The following is a 19,139-nucleotide window of genomic DNA, read 5'->3' on the forward strand; positions in this document are numbered from 1 at the left end:
TAAAATAAAAAAATAAAAATAAAAATAAAGAGAGCTGGTGGCCCCAAGATACATGATTGAGTGATGGGGTGGCAGCTGAGCTTTCAAAGACAAGGGAATATCTTGTGTATTAGTCTATAAAAAAAGGCAAAGGTTTCCCCTGTCCAGTCGTGTCTGACCTTAGGAGATGGTGCTTTATCTCTGTTTCTTAGCTGAGAGAGTTAGCATTGCCCAAAGATGCTTCCGTGCTCATGTGGCCAGCATGACTGTACATTAAGGTGCATGAAATGCTTTTTCCTTCCCATTGAAGTGGTACCTATTTATCTACTCACACTTGCATGCTTTAGAATGCTAGGTGGCCAGAAGTTGGGGTAAATAACTCACCCCATTGCATGGTGCTCGGGCCTGAAACCTGGGTTGTTGACTTTCCAGCAAACAAGCCCAGCCTCTTTGACTGCTGAGCCATCATGCCCCCCCCCCAGTCCATAAATAAGTATCAGTAAAGGAGAATATTCAAGGTTGACTCAGCCTTCCATCCTTCCGAGGTAGGTAAAATGAGGACCCAGATTGTTGGGGGCAATTAAGCTGACTTTGTAATAATGCCGCTTGGGGTGTGTGTGAAAAAGCCCTAATAAGCAGGCATATACATAGAATGAAGGCTACTGCTAAGTTTGTAAGCCGCCCTGAGTCTTCGGAGAAGGGCGGGATATAAATGGAATTAAAATAAAAAAAATAAAAAAAAATATTTGTAGCTCAGGGTTGAAATGATCCTTGATGCTCTCTGAGCTTGGTTGTTTCTTGCAGACATTTCATTGCCCAAACTAGGTAACATCACCAGCGCATCACTAGCATTGATGAAGTTACCTGGTTTGCATAGTAAAACATCTGTGGGAAAACAACCAAGCTCAGAGAACACCAAGGACCCCACACAAAATAAGTATTCAGCACAATCCTCAAATTCAGGAGAGAGATAGGAACGTGATTTATGCCTCCAGTTCTTTTTCGTTATTATTATTTTTTATTTACTTTGAAGCATAGCTAATGATTGCAGTTCAGGAAATTGTTGATCTAGAAGAGATCACGGTGATTATGGAGGAGGGGCTATTTGGGAATGGCGATAGGGGGAAAAGAAAGAAATCGAAGGCAAAGGAAAGAGAAATGGGGTGAAGAAACAGAAAGAGAAACAGAACGAGTGGAGGAGAGCTGAAGGCAGATGGTCTGAAGCTCTTCCGAGGCGATGAGCCCATTGCTCCACTGTGTCACGGGTGAAGGAGAAGCTGTCCATTCCACTTGTAGATCAAGAACCACGGGTGAACCTTCTCTCCATTGAAATTTTCTTTTGGAAAAGCGAAGATTTCAGCATTCGTGTCACCATCAAAAAATGCTAAGAGGCCTTGCGAATAGTCCAGAGAAACTCGGATCCTTTTGGGGGGATGGCACAATGTTAAATTTGTCCTGGGCTGGGTGATCGCCTCATAACGTTTCTCAATTCGCTGGACTCCCCAGTAGCCCCCACGAGAATCTAGAAGAATCGGCCCGTTTCTGTTGGAAGACTCCCTAACGATCCCCACAGCCCACCATTCCCCTCCCTCTACCACCTCCACCTCCCAGCACAACTTCCCAGAATTGAAGCCTTGGTGGCTCAGGACACTAGCCATTACATCGTATCTCAGACGACTGCTGTTCACAGCCTGCTTCATGTCTTTCCACCTCACACCTTTCAAATCAGGAGATACGTAGAGCTGGGGATGAGCTGTGTTTGGATCCAGAGTCAGATTTGCTGTGTTGAAGGAAGAAAAGTTGTGGGGGAGAAGGAATTACCATTTATTAAATGCCATTTAGTTTAATTAGTAAAAATATTACAGCTGGTGGCCGGACTGCGCTGCAATCATATCTTCAAATAGACCAAGAGGCTTGCTCGTAAGCTGGTAATCCTATCCTTCTCAAACAAGTACTCTGTTCCAGTGGGGATCCATGAAGAAAAGAAGTTAAAAGTTTCTTTGATCCCTGGGAAAGCTGGCGGCTAGTCCTCAAGAAAAGCAAGTTGGTTTAGGGGGGAAAAAAAGAATCCTAGCTCATTATTCGATGAAGGCTTTCTAACTGAAAGCCATGGGAGCAAGGTAAATTTAGCCAAGAAATTATAGACAAGTACCTCAAAGAGTTTAATTATAGTATAATTTCAAATAGGGGTTGTTCTGGCTCCATAAACTAAAATTCATTTTATTTTCTGCTCCCAAGCAATACACCTTTTAATGCAGTGAAAGCAAAAACATCTTTGTTGCGTGTTATGAAGTCACATAATTTATGCAATTACGGTAAATGTATACATCGTTTGCATCTATTATCTACAAATCATGTCCATTCTGCCGTATGTACATTGCATAAATGCTGATTCAACAGACATTTGGCTTTAAGAGGTACTCTTTCCTTGCACTGCAGATTTGACTGTCATTTCAATTTTGTTCCTACTCTCCCTTCCTTGATTTGCTCAGATTAATAAATATTAACTAGTATAAAGATATGCCATGTAAACTTGATGCTAAGCACTCTTTTTCACATCTGCCCTTAGTCGTAATTTATTAAAATAAAAATTCTCTCTCTCTCTCTCTCTCTCTCTCTCTCTCTCTCTCTCTCTCTCTCTCTCTCTCTCTCTCTCTGTGTGTGTGTGTGTGTGTGTGTGTGTGTGTGTGTGTGCAGTCTAGCATTACTCATCCAGAATCTCCTTGGGCCTTGCCAGCCTCTACCTGAATTCCAGGGGTGGGGAAATCCCTCCATTCAGTAACCACGTGGTGATAGTACGGTAGTCTTCAACATTCGCATAGTGACCGTTCAAAGTTACATAAAGGCACTGGAAAAAGTGACTTATAACTGTTTTTCACACTTACAACCATGGTCATGTGAGCAAAATTAGGATGCTTGGCAACTGGCTCATATTTACGACGGTTGCCGCGTCCCAGGGTCACGTGATCCCCTTTCGTGACCTTCTGACAAGCAAAGTCAACGGGGAAAACAAATTCACTTAACAACTGTGTTACTAACTTAACAACTGCAGTGATTCACCGAACAATCGTGGCAAGGAAGGTCGTAAAATGGGGCAAAACTCACCTAACAACTGTCTCGCTTAGCAACAGAATTTTTTGGCTCAGTGGTGGTCGTAAACTTAGGGACCATCCGCATGACTACCTATTTAGCTGCTACCAATTCATCGAGAAAACTGGCTCCAGACAGACACCCTGGAACTCAAGAGAGAAAGTGGAGATCTCAAACCAGGATTTTCTGGCTTGTCCTGGTGTTTGTGAGAGAGAGGCTACACACTCCACGCCAAGGTTCATTTACTTTTCCTCTCCTAAAATCTCATCCTTCAGGCTTTATAAAATCCCACACTCAGGAAGTGAGTTTGTTATAGATCAGTGGTGGCGAACCTATGGCACTCGTGCCAGAGGTGGCACTCAGAGCCCTCTCTGTGGGCATGCGTGCCATTGCCCCAGCAGAGTTCGCCAGAGTAGCGAGCACATGGCATTTGGAAGCGACAGGGCAGGAAGTGAGCGAGCAAACAGCATTGGCCCCCCAGGGATGCTCCGGAGATGGCAAGGGACTGGCCCCAGCCACACTCACCCAGTCTGCCATGACCACTGCAGCCACGCCCACCCAGTGGGCCACGCCCCCCACACCCCCTGAGGGCACCACAATGCTGATGCAGCCCTGGCACTTTGCGATAAATAAGTCGGTTTTGGGTTGCAGTTTGGACACTCGGTCTCTAAAAGGTTCGCCATCACTGTTATAAATAGTCCTTGACTTACAACCACAACTGAGCCCAAACTTTCTGTTGCTAAGTGAGACATTTGTTAACTGAGTTTTGCCCCACTTTACGAACTTTCTTGCCACAATTGTTAAGGGAATCACTGCCGTTGTTAAGTTAGCGACATGGTTGTTAAGTGAATCTGGCTTCCCCATTGACCTTGCTTGTCCCAGAAGGTCACAAAAGGGAATCATATGGCCCGGGATATTATTGCAACTGTCATAAATATGAGTCAGTTGCCTAGTGTTTGAATTTTGACCACGTGACCCATGGGGATGCTGAAATGGTTGTAAGTGTGAAAATGGTCATAAGTCACTTTTTCCAGTGCCGTTGTAAATTTGTTGTTGTTGTTGTTGTTAGCTGCGAAGTTGTGTCCGACTCATCGAGACCCTATGGACAACGTTTCTCCAGGCCTTCCTGTAACTTTGTACTCTCACTAAATGAACTGCTGTAAGTTGAGGATCACTTGTAATAACAGGGTTGAGATATGGGATATAAGTCGAAAATACATCCATATCTGAATTTGTTTCACCTGGAAATGCACCACTCCCATGTAATTCATTAATATTGGAAGAATGCCTTTCACTTTCTGCTGGGTTATGCCCAAAGGGAGAAAAATTGTGACCAAGTTGTTTTCTTACTTCAGGCAGAAAAACCAGGCAGGGGAATACGGTCCCAGCCCCAGATGGGTGATCCCTGTTTACTTCGGGCTTAATTCATGTGGCAATTGGATGCCCATTTGTCTAGCAAGGCTCACTGCAAGAGCAGAGTGTAGTTACTACAGAGAGAAGTGACCAGTTGATGTAGTCCAGGGGTAGGCAACCTGGCTCTTTTATGACTCGTGGACTTCAACTCCCAGAATTCCTGAGACAGCCATGCTGAGGGGAAAGGAAGAAGTTTCCAAGCTGAGCCATGCTGGCTCAGGAATTCTGGGAATTGAAGTCCACGAGTCATAAAAGAGCCAAGGTTGCCAACCCCTGATATAGTCCTATAGGTGTTCAGCAAAATCTGAACACCAGGTGTTCCTTGCTTTATTCTGCAATTCTCTGCCCATTTTGATAGGGAACCTCACTGGGCCATAACAGGATTCCATTAAAAAATATTCTGGCCCTGTCAATGAAACAAAGCCCTTGTTTTACAACCATTTGTTTAGTTACCGTTCGAAGTTACAACAACAATGAAAAAAGTGATTTATGACGAATCCTTTGCTGATGGCTGTTGTGGTATCCTCATGATTTGCCCTGTGAACCGCCCTGAGTCCTTCGGGAATAGGGCGGTATATAAATTCAACTAATAAATAAATAAATTAATTAATAAATGATCAAAATTCAGCTGCTTGAATGTACTTATGACCGTTGCAATGTCCCAGAGTCACGTGATCACCTTTTCTGACCTTTACAGCCACCTTCAGGAAAGTCAGTGAGGGAAACTGGATTTGCTTAATACACATGATTCACTGAACAACTGCAGCGATTCGACCATGGCAAAAATTGTCAAAAATGAGGCACGGCTCACTTAACAACGGCCTTGCTTAGCAGCAGAAATTCTGGTCCTAATTATAGTTACAAGTCGAGGAGTACATGTACCAGTATATGAATTTTATGGGGCATCTGTTTGAAAGCGGAGACGAAAAGAGTCCCATTTTCAGGCTGGAAAAAGCAGAGCTTACCTATTACACTGTCCTTAGCCGATCGGCAAGGAAAACAATTCATCATGCAACTGGGGATTGCCTTTGATGGAAGATTCGGTTCACTGAATTTCTGTGAAGCTTAAGAAATAAGTCAACTTTAGAGCGTGGACGCCATCTGAGATAATTTATTCTGATTCACAAAATAAATACCTATGTGATAATTCATCCTGGTTCTCTCTCTCTCTCTCTCTCTCTCTCTCTCTCTCTCTCTCTCTCTCTCTCTCTCTCTCTCTCTCTCACACACACACACACACACACACACACACAGACACACACACACACACACACACACAAACACCTCTAATAGAAAACATTGGAATTTTGTAGGTTTTGTTGTTGGGGAATGGTTTAAGGAGTTATTTTAAAAAGAAAACCCGCATGAATAAGAGGAAAACATCACAAACTACATTTGTCTAGCATTATGGTTAATCTTCAATTCTATTCACAGTCTGGGACTGGTAAATACTTAACAGTTCAAGTCCTAATCAAAGACCCAAGAGCTCTTAAGGTAGCATCTGATATTGTTGCTGCTGCTGCTGCCGTTGTTATGTTTTATCTTCAATTTGATTCACAGTCTGGGACTGGTAAATACTTAACAATTCAAGTCCTAACCAAGAATCTAAGAGCTGTTAAGGTAATATCTGAGTATATAGGCAGTTCCGAGTGGGGTGTTTTTTTGCAAAGTCAGGATATTCAGATCTAATAAGTTCAAAATTTCCATGTATCTAGGCAGCCCTTTGGGTATTGCTCCAAGGGCTGCTATAACTATTGGTACAACCATCAATTTCTTCTTCCATAGCCACTCGACTTCAATTTGCAAATCACAATATTGTGTTATTTTTTCTAGCTGTTCCTCCTCAATTCATGCATCACCTGGTATAATAATAATAATAATAATAATAATAATAATAATAATAATAATAATAATAATAATAATAATAATAATAATAATAATAATAATAATTTCAAACAGACAGGCACCTGCAACATAACACCCCGGACTTAACAATTGTTGATAAGAAAGACAAAAAAGTCTGGATAGTGGACGTAGCAGTGCCTACAAATAGAAATAGAAAGACTATGGCAAAGGCAAGCAAAGGTAGTACCAATAGTAATAGGCGCCCTCGGTGCAATCCCAAAACAACTGGAGCACCACTTGAATTCACCATTGGTCAATTGCAAAAGGCGGCCTTACTAGATATCCTGCGACAATATCTGTAATACCATCAAACATCCACATCTGCCTGTCCCAGGTCCTTGGTAAAGACTCAATAGGTAGATAAAAATGCCAAATCCAGTCTGAACATCTGGCTGACTGTGCAATGATGATGATGATGATGATGATGATGATGATGATGATGATGATGATGATTTGATTTAATTTAATTTAATTTAATTTATTAATATTTCTATACCGCCCTTCTCCCGAAGGACTCAGGGCGGTGTACAGGGCAAGAATAAAACACAAAGTTACAAAAATTAAAAAGTAATTAAATACATGCCCATAAAAACAATAAATACATTAATAAAACCCCAATAAAATGATAATAAAAAACCCCACCAATCCCCCCTCAGGCCAGGCCAGCTTGTTCGAACAGGTATGTTTTCAGATCGCGGCGAAAGGAGCGAAGATCGGGCGCCGTCCGGAGCTCAACCGGTAACTGGTTCCATAGCTCCGGGGCGCCCACAGAGAAAGATCTCCCCCTGGGGGCCACCAATCTACATTCTCTGACCGGTGGCACCCTGAGGAGGCCCTCTCTGTGGGAACGCACAGGGCGGAGGGAAGTAGACGCCGGCAGCAGGTGTTCCCTAAGGTACTCCGGACCCCTGCCATGTAGGGCTTTAATAGAATAGAATAGAATAGAATAGAATAGAATAGAATAGAATAGAATAGAATAGAATAGAATAGAATAGAATAGAATAGAATAGAATAGAATAGAATAGAATAGAATAGAATAGAATAATGACTTTATTGTCACTCTGAATGTACACTAATCGGCATACATTAAAATGAGATTTCGTTGCCTTCAGCTCTCAAAGGGTCACCACCTCCGATATACATTGCATAAATAAGACAAAAATAAATAAATAAATACAGAATTATGCATATAACCACATATATTATATGACACAGAGAAACAACAGTTAAGTGGGTTTTGCCCCATTTTATGATCTTTCTTGCCCCAGTTGTTAAGTGAGTCACTGCAGCCATTAAGTTAGTAACATGGTTGTTAAGTGTATCTGGCTTCCCCCATTGACTTTACTTGTCAAAAGGTCACAAAAGGGGATCACATGACACTGTAACCATTGTAAGTGTGAACCAGTTGCCAAGCATGTGAATTTTGGATCACATGACCATGGGAATGCTACAAAGGTTGTAACTGTGAAAAACAGTCATAAGTCACTTTTTCCAGTGTCACTGAATGGTCACTAAATGAACTGTTGTAAGTCAAGAACTACCTGTAGTGGTTAGAATGTAGTACTGTAGGTTACTTCTGCTGACTGCTGGCTGCCAGCAGTTCGGCAGTTCGATTCTCACCATCTCAAGGTTGACTCAGCCTTCCATCCGTCCAAGGTCAGTAAAATGAGGACCCAGATTGTTGAGGGGGGGGGCAATAGGCTGACTTGGTAAACCGCTTAGAGAGGGCTGTAAAGCACCATGAAGTGGTACATAAGTCTAAGCACTATTGGTATGTAAGTGCAACTCATCTGCTAAACAGGAGTGATGTAGACAAATAATGGTGATTTTCCATCAGTCCGAGTGAAGAATATATATTACACTGCATACATCACTCATAATGTGTGAAATTGCAGAGGGTAAGGGAGATAGCAATAGCATATACTGCTTCACAGTGCTTTGCAGCCCTCTCTAAGCGGTTTACAGAGTAGGGTATTGGCCCCAATAATCTGAGTCCTCATTTTACTGACCTTGGAAAAATGGGAGGCTGAGTTACCTTGAGCCTGTCAGGATCAAACCCTTGGCAGTCAGCAGAATTCGCCTGCAATACTCCATGTAGTTATACTGTGCCCCCACGGTTCCTTCAAGATGCACTTGAAAAAAGATAGGGCAGATCTGTTTCCACATTGACAAGGGGAAAAACATGGCTTAGGTCCAAATCAGAAGAAAGTATGTGATTAGGCAGACACCTCCCTAATTCATATATATATATATATATATATATATATATATATATATATATATATATATATATATATATATGTAGATCTAGAGTCTCGGGTTTCTTCCCGCGTTCCTTTCATCTTCAGAAAGTTGTGGCGACGTTTCGACAAAATCCCATCCATCATCATCAGGCCGGAGTGTTCCTCCTGCTGCTTCCAGGAGCAATGCGCATTGCTCCTGGAAGCAGCAGGAGGAACACTCCGGCCTGATGATGATGGATGGGATTTTGTCGAAACGTCGCCACAACTTTCTGAAGATGAAAGGAACGCGGGAAGAAACCCGAGACTCTAGATCTACATATATATATATATATATATATATATATATATATATATATATATATATATATATATATATATGAATTAGGGAGGTGTCTGCCTAATCACATACTTTCTTCTGATTTGGACCTAAGCCATGTTTTTCCCCTTGTCAATGTGGAAACAGATCTGCCCTATCTTTTTTCAAGTGCATCTTGAAGGAACCGTGGGGGCACAGTATAACTACATGGAGTATTGCAGGCGAATTCTGCTGACTGCCAAGGGTTTGATCCTGACAGGCTCAAGGTAACTCAGCCTCCCATTTTTCCAAGGTCAGTAAAATGAGGACTCAGATTATTGGGGCCAATACCCTACTCTGTAAACCGCTTAGAGAGGGCTGCAAAGCACTGTGAAGCAGTATATGCTATTGCTATCTCCCTTACCCTCTGCAATTTCACACATTATGAGTGATGTATGCAGTGTAATATATATTCTTCACTCGGACTGATGGAAAATCACCATTATTTGTCTACATCACTCCTGTTTAGCAGATGAGTTGCACTTACATACCAATAGTGCTTAGACTTATGTACCACTTCATGGTGCTTTACAGCCCTCTCTAAGCGGTTTACCAAGTCAGCCTATTGCCCCCCCCCTCAACAATCTGGGTCCTCATTTTACTGACCTTGGACGGATGGAAGGCTGAGTCAACCTTGAGATGGTGAGAATCGAACTGCCGAACTGCTGGCAGCCAGCAGTCAGCAGAAGTAACCTACAGTACTACATTCTAACCACTACAGGTAGTTCTTGACTTACAACAGTTCATTTAGTGACCATTCAGTGACACTGGAAAAAGTGACTTATGACTGTTTTTCACAGTTACAACCTTTGTAGCATTCCCATGGTCACGTGATCCAAAATTCACATGCTTGGCAACTGGTTCACACTTACAATGGTTACAGTGTCATGTGATCCCCTTTTGTGACCTTTTGACAAGTAAAGTCAATGGGGGAAGCCAGATACACTTAACAACCATGTTACTAACTTAATGGCTGCAGTGACTCACTTAACAACTGGGGCAAGAAAGATCATAAAATGGGGCAAAACCCACTTAACTATTGTTTCTCTGTGTCATATAATATATGTGGTTATATGCATAATTCTGTATTTATTTATTTATTTTTGTCTTATTTATGCAATGTATATCGGAGGTGGTGACCCTTTGAGAGCTGAAGGCAACGAAATCTCATTTTAATGTATGCCGATTAGTGTACATTCAGAGTGACAATAAAGTCATTATTCTATTCTATTCTATTCTATTCTATTCTATTCTATTCTATTCTATTCTATTCTATTCTATTCTATTCTATTCTATTCGATTCGATTCGATTCGATTCGATTCTTAACAAATGTCTCACTGAACAACAGAAATGTTGGGCTCAGTTGTGGTCGTAAGTCGAGGACTACCTGTATAGGGTGGCCGGAGAGTACGATGACAGGTTCAAGGAACAAAGCAGAACATTCCTTACCTGGAAGAGTGAGAACAATCAAAAGCACAGCCAGGGCCACGTTTCCTACAGTCGAAATGCCAAGCAGAATTTTCCATATGAGAGGATTCATCGAAGGATCTGTGGGATTGGAAGGGAATCATGAAGTTCACCACCCGTTCCTTAATTTACGTGAAGTATTGTAACTTTAACGACAATTCCCAGTGGAAAGCCAAATGGGTGGCTGAACACCCAGACACAGGAAGACATATGAATGACCCCACACACAAAAAAGGTGCCAAGCTTTGAACAATCACCTCAGCTATGGACAGTCCTGAATAGGATTCGCCCCTCACACAGCATCTGCTGGTACTGTTATAAATGGGGTATAGCATCCTCCCCTAAGTGTGACTGTGGGATCCCACGTCAAACTGTAGGTCACATTGTGACCAGCTGTAAGCTCAGGGCACATACCGGTCCACTATCTGATTTTTTAAATATAAACGATGCTGTGTTTCAATGATTAGATGGCCTAGACATTGGAGTTTGAACATGGATCCTTTTGACATTTCATCATCATTGTTAAATAGCGGGTTCTTTGGCGCAGGAATGAAGATGCGGAACGGAGTACAGAGTAACTCATTATTTATTTTGTGCTGGAACTGTACTGGGGAAATGGCTGCAACTAGCTGCAATATATAGTCTAGCCCCTAGGTGGCAGCCAATAGGTTTGAATCAACCATTGCTGCCTGGAGATAGCCAATTGCAACACAGGAGACTTGTAGTCTGGGTTGCTGAAGAGCCGTTAGCTGCTCCAGCAACCCACGTGCTATTTCACAAGAGCGCAGTACATAAAAATCATCATAATCATTTTAGCTGTTGTTCCATCCACTGTAGGATGAAGACCTCTTCCACATGTTTCCAACCAATACAGTCTTGGGCTTTCTTTTGCCAATTGGGCCCGCAATACTTGCTGATATCGTCAATCCATCTTGTTCTAAGTCACTTTCGTGGATGCTTTTTATCAAGTGGGATCCGTTCTATGACTGCCTTGGCCCACCTGCTGTCCATTTTCCTTTCTGTGTGACTAGCCCATTTCTCTTTCAGCTCTTTTACTCTCTTGATGATATTATTGTATACTTTCGTTTGTTCTCTAATCCACGTGCAGGTCTTTCTATCCTGTCTTGTAATGCCGAGCATGTATTTTTCCATGGCTCCTTGCGCCACTCATAGCTTTTGTATCGATTGTGAGGTTAGTGTCCATGTTTCGCTGTCATATGTTAGAGCAGGTAGCACACACTGATCGAAAACTTTTCTCTTCAGGCATAGGGAGAAGTTGTTCTTGAAAATTATGCTTAGCTTGCTGAATGCCAGCCAACCACATTTACCACACCATTCAATTTCCTTTATGGTATCACTTACCATTGAGATCCGTTAGCCAAGGCATCACATCTTGACATTTATATTTTATTATGTTTTACTGATCTAGCTGAAATGTTAATATATATTGCTAGTCCACACACATATATATATAAAAGGCCTTGAATAGGTTGAAATCCTCCACAGAAATTTGAGTGACTGTGACCTGATCATACTCCCTCCCTCAGCCCAGTCTACCTTAAAAGGATGTTTCAGTTAGAAAATAAAACAGGCAGGGGTGCCGTGTGCATTGTTGTGTGCGTCTGGAAGCACAAAGTGAAGCAACAACAATAACAAAACACTAACACCATTCATTTAGAGAAGCTTATTTTTTAAAAAAAAATGCAGCCAAGCTTCCCAACTCAGCATTAAATAGCTTGCCTTTTTACTAATATCTTAGAAAGGCTTCATGTGACATAATGAGCCCAGAGATAAGAACATGACAAAAAATTAGATAGCAGCCTTTGTCAAGACCAGAAAGAACAACTCGTGATCCTTAGGTTGGTGTCTGTGAAGATAATTTTACAGAGCACAGGGTAATTTAGAGAGGGGAACGTTTTGCTTCCTTATTCATGGCTAGCACCTCACTGTCTTGAGTTCAGGTTCTACAGAGAGGAGGTATTATAGGCAGATGCAGCTTCTGAAACAAAAATTAAGGGGATGAGTTATGTGTTCTTTGAATCTTTCCTAGGAAAGATGTTTTTAAAGCCACTGCCAGATTCATTTCATTTCATTTCATTTCATTTCATTATTTCATTTCATTATTTTATTTTATTTTATTATTTTATTTTATTTTATTTTATTTTATTTTATTTTATTTTATTTTAATTTTATTTTATTTTATTTTATTTTATTTTATTTATTATTTTATTTTATTTATTTTATTTTGTTTTATATTTTATTTTATTATTTTATTTTATTTTATTTTATTTTATTTTGTTTTATATTTTATTTTATTTTATTTTATTTTATTTTATTATTTTATTTTATTTTATTTATGTCATATTTATGTAGTGTAGTGACAGATTTTATTTTCCTGGGCTCCAAGATCACCACAGATGGGGACTGCAGCCAAGAAATTAAAAGACACTTGCTCCTAGGGAGGAAAGTCATGGCAAATCTAGACAGCACACTAAAAAGCAGACATCACCCTGCCAACAAAAGTGCTTATAGTCAAGGCTACGGTCTTCCCAGTTGCGATATATGGCAGTGAAAGTTGGACCATAAGAAAGGCTGAGCGCCAAAGAATTGAGGCCTTTGAACTATGGTGCTGGAGAAGACTCCTGCGAGTCCCTTGGACTGCAAGGCGATCAAACCGGTCAGTCCTAGAGGAGATCAACCCTGACTGCTCTTTAGAAGGCTAGATCCTGAAGTTGAAACTCAAATACTTTGGCTACCTAATGAGAAGGAAGGACTCACTGGAGAAGAGCCTAATGCTGGGAAAGGTTGAGGGCAAGAGAAGAAGGGGACGACAGAGAATGAGGTGGCTGGATGGAGTCACTGAAGCAGTAGGCGTGAGCTTAAATGGACTCCAGAAGATGGTAGAGGACAGGATGGCCTGGAGGAACGTTGTCCATGGGGTCACGGTCCATAGACTTCGCAACTAACAACAACATATCGGAGGTGGTGACCCTTTGAGAGCTGTATGCAACAAAAAATTCATTTTAATGTATGTCGATTAGTGTATATTCAAAGTGACAATAAAGTTATTATTCTATTCTATTCTAGACGGTCATGTTAACCTGCAATGCATCTGTCCTTCAAGCAGTCTGCTAGCCTAAAATTTGCTGTCCAGATTTCTGAGCCCACTTCTGGTGAATGGTGTTAAGGAAAGACCAGCAATGGAAGGGGATTAGTGGATTCCCCTAGCTTTGCTTCTCCTCCCTTTGTCAAAAGGCTGACACTGGGTGCCTCAGATAAAATTGGCTGCAGCCCATTACAATATACAGGTAGTCCTTGACTTACGACCACAGTCGAGCCCAACATTTCTATTGCTAAGCAAGACATTTGTTAAGTGAATTTTGCCCCATTTTACGACCTTTGTTGCCACAACTGTTAAATGAATCACAGCAGTTGTTAAGTTAGTAACCTGATTGTTAAGTGAATCTGGCTTCCCCATGGATTTTCCTCATCAGGTCACCGAGGGGGATCACACTGCAACCACCATAAATATGAGCCAGTTGCTAAGCATCTGAATTTTGATCACATGATCACAGGACTGCTGCAAAGGTTATAAGGGTGAAAAAATGGTCATAGGTCACTTTTTTCAGTGCCACTGTAACTTTGAACAGTCACTAAATGAACTGTTGTAAGTCGAGGACTACCTACAAAGGCGGGAGGAGAAAAAAAATCCAGGATATAGACCTTCCATATAGAGAGAGAATCATAGCATCATCCACAGGATCGAAAGGGGACGTGGACTTCCAACTCGCTATCAAGGACTAAAATCCTTCCACCAATCCAGACAATGACAGTCCAATCTTGGATAATAATAATAATAATAATAAGTTGGAAGGGACCTTGGAGGTCATCTAGTCCAACCCCCTGCTTAGGCAGGAAACCCTATACCATTTCAGACAAATGACTGTCCAGTCTCTTCTTAAAAACTTCCAGTGTTGGAGCATTCACAGCTTCTGGAGGCAAGTTGTTCCACTGGTTAGTTGTTCTAACTGTCAGGAAGTTTCTCCTTAGTTCTAGGTTGCTTCTCTCCTTGACTAGTTTCCATCCGTTGCTTCTTGTCCTGCTTCCAGGTGCTTTGGAGAATAGCTTGACTCCCTCTACTTTGTGGCAGCCCCTGAGATATTGGAACACTGCTATCATGTCACCCCTCGTCCTTCTCTTCATTAAACTAAAAGGTAAAGGTAAAGGTTCCCCCGCACATGCGTGCTAGTCGTTTCCGACTCTAGGGGCCGGTGCTCATCTCCGTTTCAAAGCCGAAGAGCCAGCGCTTGTCCGAGGACGTCTCCGTGGTCATGTGGCCGGCATGACTAGACACCAAAGGCGCACGGAACGCTGTTACCTTCCCACCGTAGTGGTCCCTATTTTTCTACTTGCATTTTTACGTGCTTTTGAACTGCTAGGTTGGCAGAAGCTGGGACGAGTAACAGGTGCTCACTCTGTTACGCGGCACTTGGGATTTGACCCGCCAAACTGCTGACCATTTGATCGACAAGCTCAGCATCCTAACCCACTGAGCCAACGCGTCCCTTTCTCATTAAACTACACATACCCAATTCCAGCAACCGTTCCCGATATGTTTTAGCCTCCAGTCTCCCAATCATCTTTGTTGCCCTTCTCTGTACCCTTTCTAGAGTCACGACATCTTTTTTACATCGTGGTGACCAAAACTGGATGCAGTATTCCAGGTGTGGCCTTACCAAGGCATTGTAAAGTGGTATTAGTACTTCACTTGATCTTGATTCTATCCCTCTGTTAATGCAGCCTAGCACAGTAGACCAGATTCTTTACAAACTGCTCCACTGGAAGGAAGTATGGGAGGAAATAGAGAAGAATAATCAAAAAGATTTTTGTTTAGACAACAACCTCCACCAGCCTGGGATCATCTTCAAACCCAATACTTCTTTTGTGGGTGAGGCATGGTTGTGCCTTGAGGTAGTGAAGTTCTGCCACTTCCCTTGTGGATCTGCCTATAGAGATTCTCAAACATCCAGGTCCTGGTTGTCCCCAAGGTGCTTTTTCAAAAGGCAGCTGGACTTTGTTTTCCTTGAAGACGTTGTGCTTCTCATCCAAGAAGCTTCTTCAGCTTCTTCAGAATTGAAGAAGCTTCTTGGATGAGAAGTGAAATGTCTTCAAACAAAGTCCAGTTGCCTTTTTTAACAGCACCTTTGGGTTCCTTGTGGATCAGGTGCAAGCCCACCTGAACAGCCCCACTCCCCTGGTGCCCAAAGAGAACAGCTGTGGAAAACAGGGAGCAGAGAGGAGAAGGTATGTTGACCACAACTTCCTGTGGTTGAGAGGATCTGGGCAGATCCCAGCAGATGAGCTCCAGGGAAATCCCTCAGAGATGAACATGAGACTTGTAAATCCAGAATATTAAAAATACATAAAAAGACCGTGTATTATTAAAGTAAGAGACATTTGGTATATAAATGAGGTATTTCTCTAAAGTTGCTTCGTTGCTCACTTCTCTAAATGTAGCCTGATCAGACTACAATAATCACTTCAATATTTTTCTTGCAGTAAATGATTATAGACAGTGCCATTCTACTCATAAAATCTTAGCAATCCATCATGTCTAGTGGATTGGGATAATCTGCTCTACAGGAAAAAGCAAAGCCACCCTAAGCAGATACCACACACGTATTGGAACAGATATTAAGCAACTGGAATTTCCCACTTAGAACTTCTCTCCAGGCAGCGCCAACAAAGTACATCATGGGACACAGTAGCTTCATTTTCCGTTCACATGAAGGAAGAGAAATTAGACTTTTAAATACTCAAAATGTGGGAGAAGTCTGTTAAGTTGCTTCATATGCAGCCTTCCCTTCAAAATGCTATTTTTATAAAACAAAAATGATTGGAAAAGGAATGTAAACTTTTTTTGCAGACTACTCTTCCTCCCACATATATGAAATTATAATCTTGAAGTATGGAAGTTTATCTTGAGAGAACTCTAGTCATGTGGATGTGAATCTGTATTCCTTTTTCTCCAGTTTTCTTTTTTTTCTGTCTAGGATTACTAGATCATTAGGTGAGGGAGAAGGAGGAAAACAATATTGTATGTAGACAGTTTGATGGGGCAAGAATGGGATTACTTGATCTCTCTGAAGCACAGTTTGCAAAACAAGAAACCTAACACGTTATACAATGCTGTGCCAGGGAGAGAAGGAAACTTAATATGGGAAATTCATTCTCTAAAGAATTCCACTAGCATGACAAGTTGTCGTACGACTTCCACCAGCATGATACTAGTGACAATCCATGCTAGTAATACACTAGTACGAGTAGAGTGCAATATTAGTGTTCCACTCGTATGATGAGTTGTCAAACTGTGAAAGGGATCTTGGAGTCCTACCAGACCACAACTTAAGTATGAGCCAGCAGTGTGCTGCTGCTGCCAAAAAACCCCAATGCAGTCCTAGGCTGCATCAAAGGAGGGATAGCATCAAGATCCCATGAAGGTTACTACCACTTTATCCTACATTAGTAAAACCATACCTGGAATACCAGCTCCAGTTTTGGACACCACAATATAAAAAAGATGTTGCGACTCTAGATAGAGTGTAGAGAAGAACAACAAAGATGATTAGGGGACTGGAGGCTAAAACATATGAAGAAGGGTAGCAGGAATTAGATATGTCTCCTCTAACAAAGAGAAGGACTAGGCGACATGATAGTAGTTTTCCAATATCTGAGGGGCTGTCAAAAGAAGAGGAGGTTGACCTATTCTCCAAAGCACCTGAGGGCAAGTAACGGATGGAAGCTTATCAAAGAGAGATCCAACCTAGAATTAAGGAGAAATTTCCTGTCAATGAAGTAGTGGAACAGTTTGCCTCCAGACGTTGTGGGAAGAGCTTGAACAGCCATTTGTCTGTCATTATATAGGATTTCCTGCTTACGCAGGAAGTGGATTAGAAGACCTCCAAGGTCCAATCCAACTTTGTTATTCTGTAATTCTGTAAAGTGTAAAAATGATTTTTATCTTTCCACAATTTTGTTCCATTGTACGAAATGAGATTTATTGCCTTTTTAAAAAAGCTCAGTTGTTTATGCTGCCAGCCAGCCAACATCTCTGTTTTAGTTTCTAGGTTCTGGATGTAATTTATACATTTATTTAATATCCTGCCTTTATTACTGTTATAAACAACTCAAGGTGACAAACATATGTAATATTCCTTCATCCTGCTATTTTCCCCACAACAACAACTCTGTGTAGTGAGTTCGGCTGAGAGAGAGTAAGCAGCCCAAAGTCCCCCAGCTGGTTTTTATGACTAAGGCAGAACTAGAATTCACTGTCTCTAATTTTTTTTTCTCCAAGAACAACAGGGACCAGATTCATTTTCATTTTTTTACTTGACTTCCCTTTAAAAAAAAACAACTTAGTGGCAATATGCAGAGTAAAATAAGGAAAAATAAATAGCTATAAGATATTACCTTTCTTTCCTTTAATGGCTGGCAAGGGATGTTCTCTCTTACTTGGGTCTATACTCATATATCCATCTTCATCCATCTTCTAGAACTTTTGATTAATTTTGGTGGCAGCAAGTTTTATAGTCTTCGCAAGAGGAAGTGGCAGTTCTTCAAGGTTCTTCAAACAGCCAGTCTGATACAATTGTGTAACTGGTTTCACAAAGCCAGCCTCCGAGTTAGTAAATATTTTTTTTTGCCCAAGGGGGAGAGGAGACCAGCTTATTCCTTAGTTACAATCATCAGGAGTGAATTGATGCACAATGATGCTTGAAGTTGCCCATAGGATAGTTAGCTGAGATGTCTTTTCAGCCTGATTCAGACATGGATGTAGCCGTTTCTGCTCTTTACTTCCCACCCTATTTCTTTAAGCTTAGTTGCAGGTGTTTACCGCAAGTCTTGAGGAAGAAGTCAAGTGACTGGATTGGGAAAGTAGTTGGAAGGAGTTGTTGCTGGCACACCTCCTATGCAACAGAATGAATCATCCCAGGACATGGCGATGAGCCCCTAGTGACTCACAACTACAGTGTTGAAGAAGGTGCCTTGAAATAAAAAGTTCTATCTAAGCTTTAAGAGCCTCTTTGTAGGCATATAGGCTCTCCTTCCATTAGAAATTAGTGTCAATATTTCTTTGGGAACTAAATGTTTGGGTTTCGCTCATTTTGTTTCTATCTCTCCAAGTCCAAGTTATTTTCTTTCTTAAGTTCAGTATAGGAAACATAGGTGAAGAGTGAACACAATTGCAATGGTGCATCTGAACCAGCCAAGCAGATCTCAGTGTGTAACGGGGCAGCCATCTGACTTCCCAGCAAGAGGCTCCATAAAAGTTGAGACTTGATAGAGGCAAAGAAGTAGTTACAGATAAAGGTAAAGGTAAAGGTTCCCCCGCACATGCGTGCTAGTCCTTTCCGACTCTAGGGGCCGGTGCTCATCTCTGTTTCAAAGCCGAAGAGCCAGCACTTGTCCGAGGATTTCTCTGTGGTCATGTGGCCGGCATGACTAGACGCCAAAGGCGCACGGAACGCTGTTACCTTCTCACCGTAGTGGTCCCTATTTTTCTACATGCATTTTTACGTGCTTTCGAACTGCTAGGTTGGCAGAAGCTGGGACGAGTAACAGGCACTCACTCTGCTACGCGGCACTCGGGATTCAACCCGCCAAACTGCCGACCTTCTGATCA

At 41.7% G+C, this 19,139-nt stretch overlaps 1 protein-coding gene across 1 annotated transcript; it reads right to left on the reverse strand.

Annotated features, from left to right (window-relative positions):
• Window positions 1-1,238: 1,238 nt before the first annotated feature.
• On the reverse strand, window positions 1,239-18,002 carry LOC310634783 (butyrophilin subfamily 1 member A1-like; the record flags this gene model as incomplete). Its single annotated transcript, XM_083353319.1, has 4 exons — window positions 1,239-1,759; window positions 5,448-5,546; window positions 10,436-10,534; window positions 17,927-18,002. 4 exons carry the CDS (start codon window positions 18,000-18,002, stop codon window positions 1,239-1,241), a joined length of 795 nt encoding a protein of 264 aa, XP_083209445.1.
• Window positions 18,003-19,139: the final 1,137 nt, after the last annotated feature.

The sequence above is a fragment of the Vipera ursinii genome (assembly GCF_947247035.1).
Source record: "Vipera ursinii genome assembly, chromosome: 2".
In the NCBI taxonomy this organism is placed as follows: domain Eukaryota; kingdom Metazoa; phylum Chordata; class Lepidosauria; order Squamata; family Viperidae; genus Vipera; species Vipera ursinii.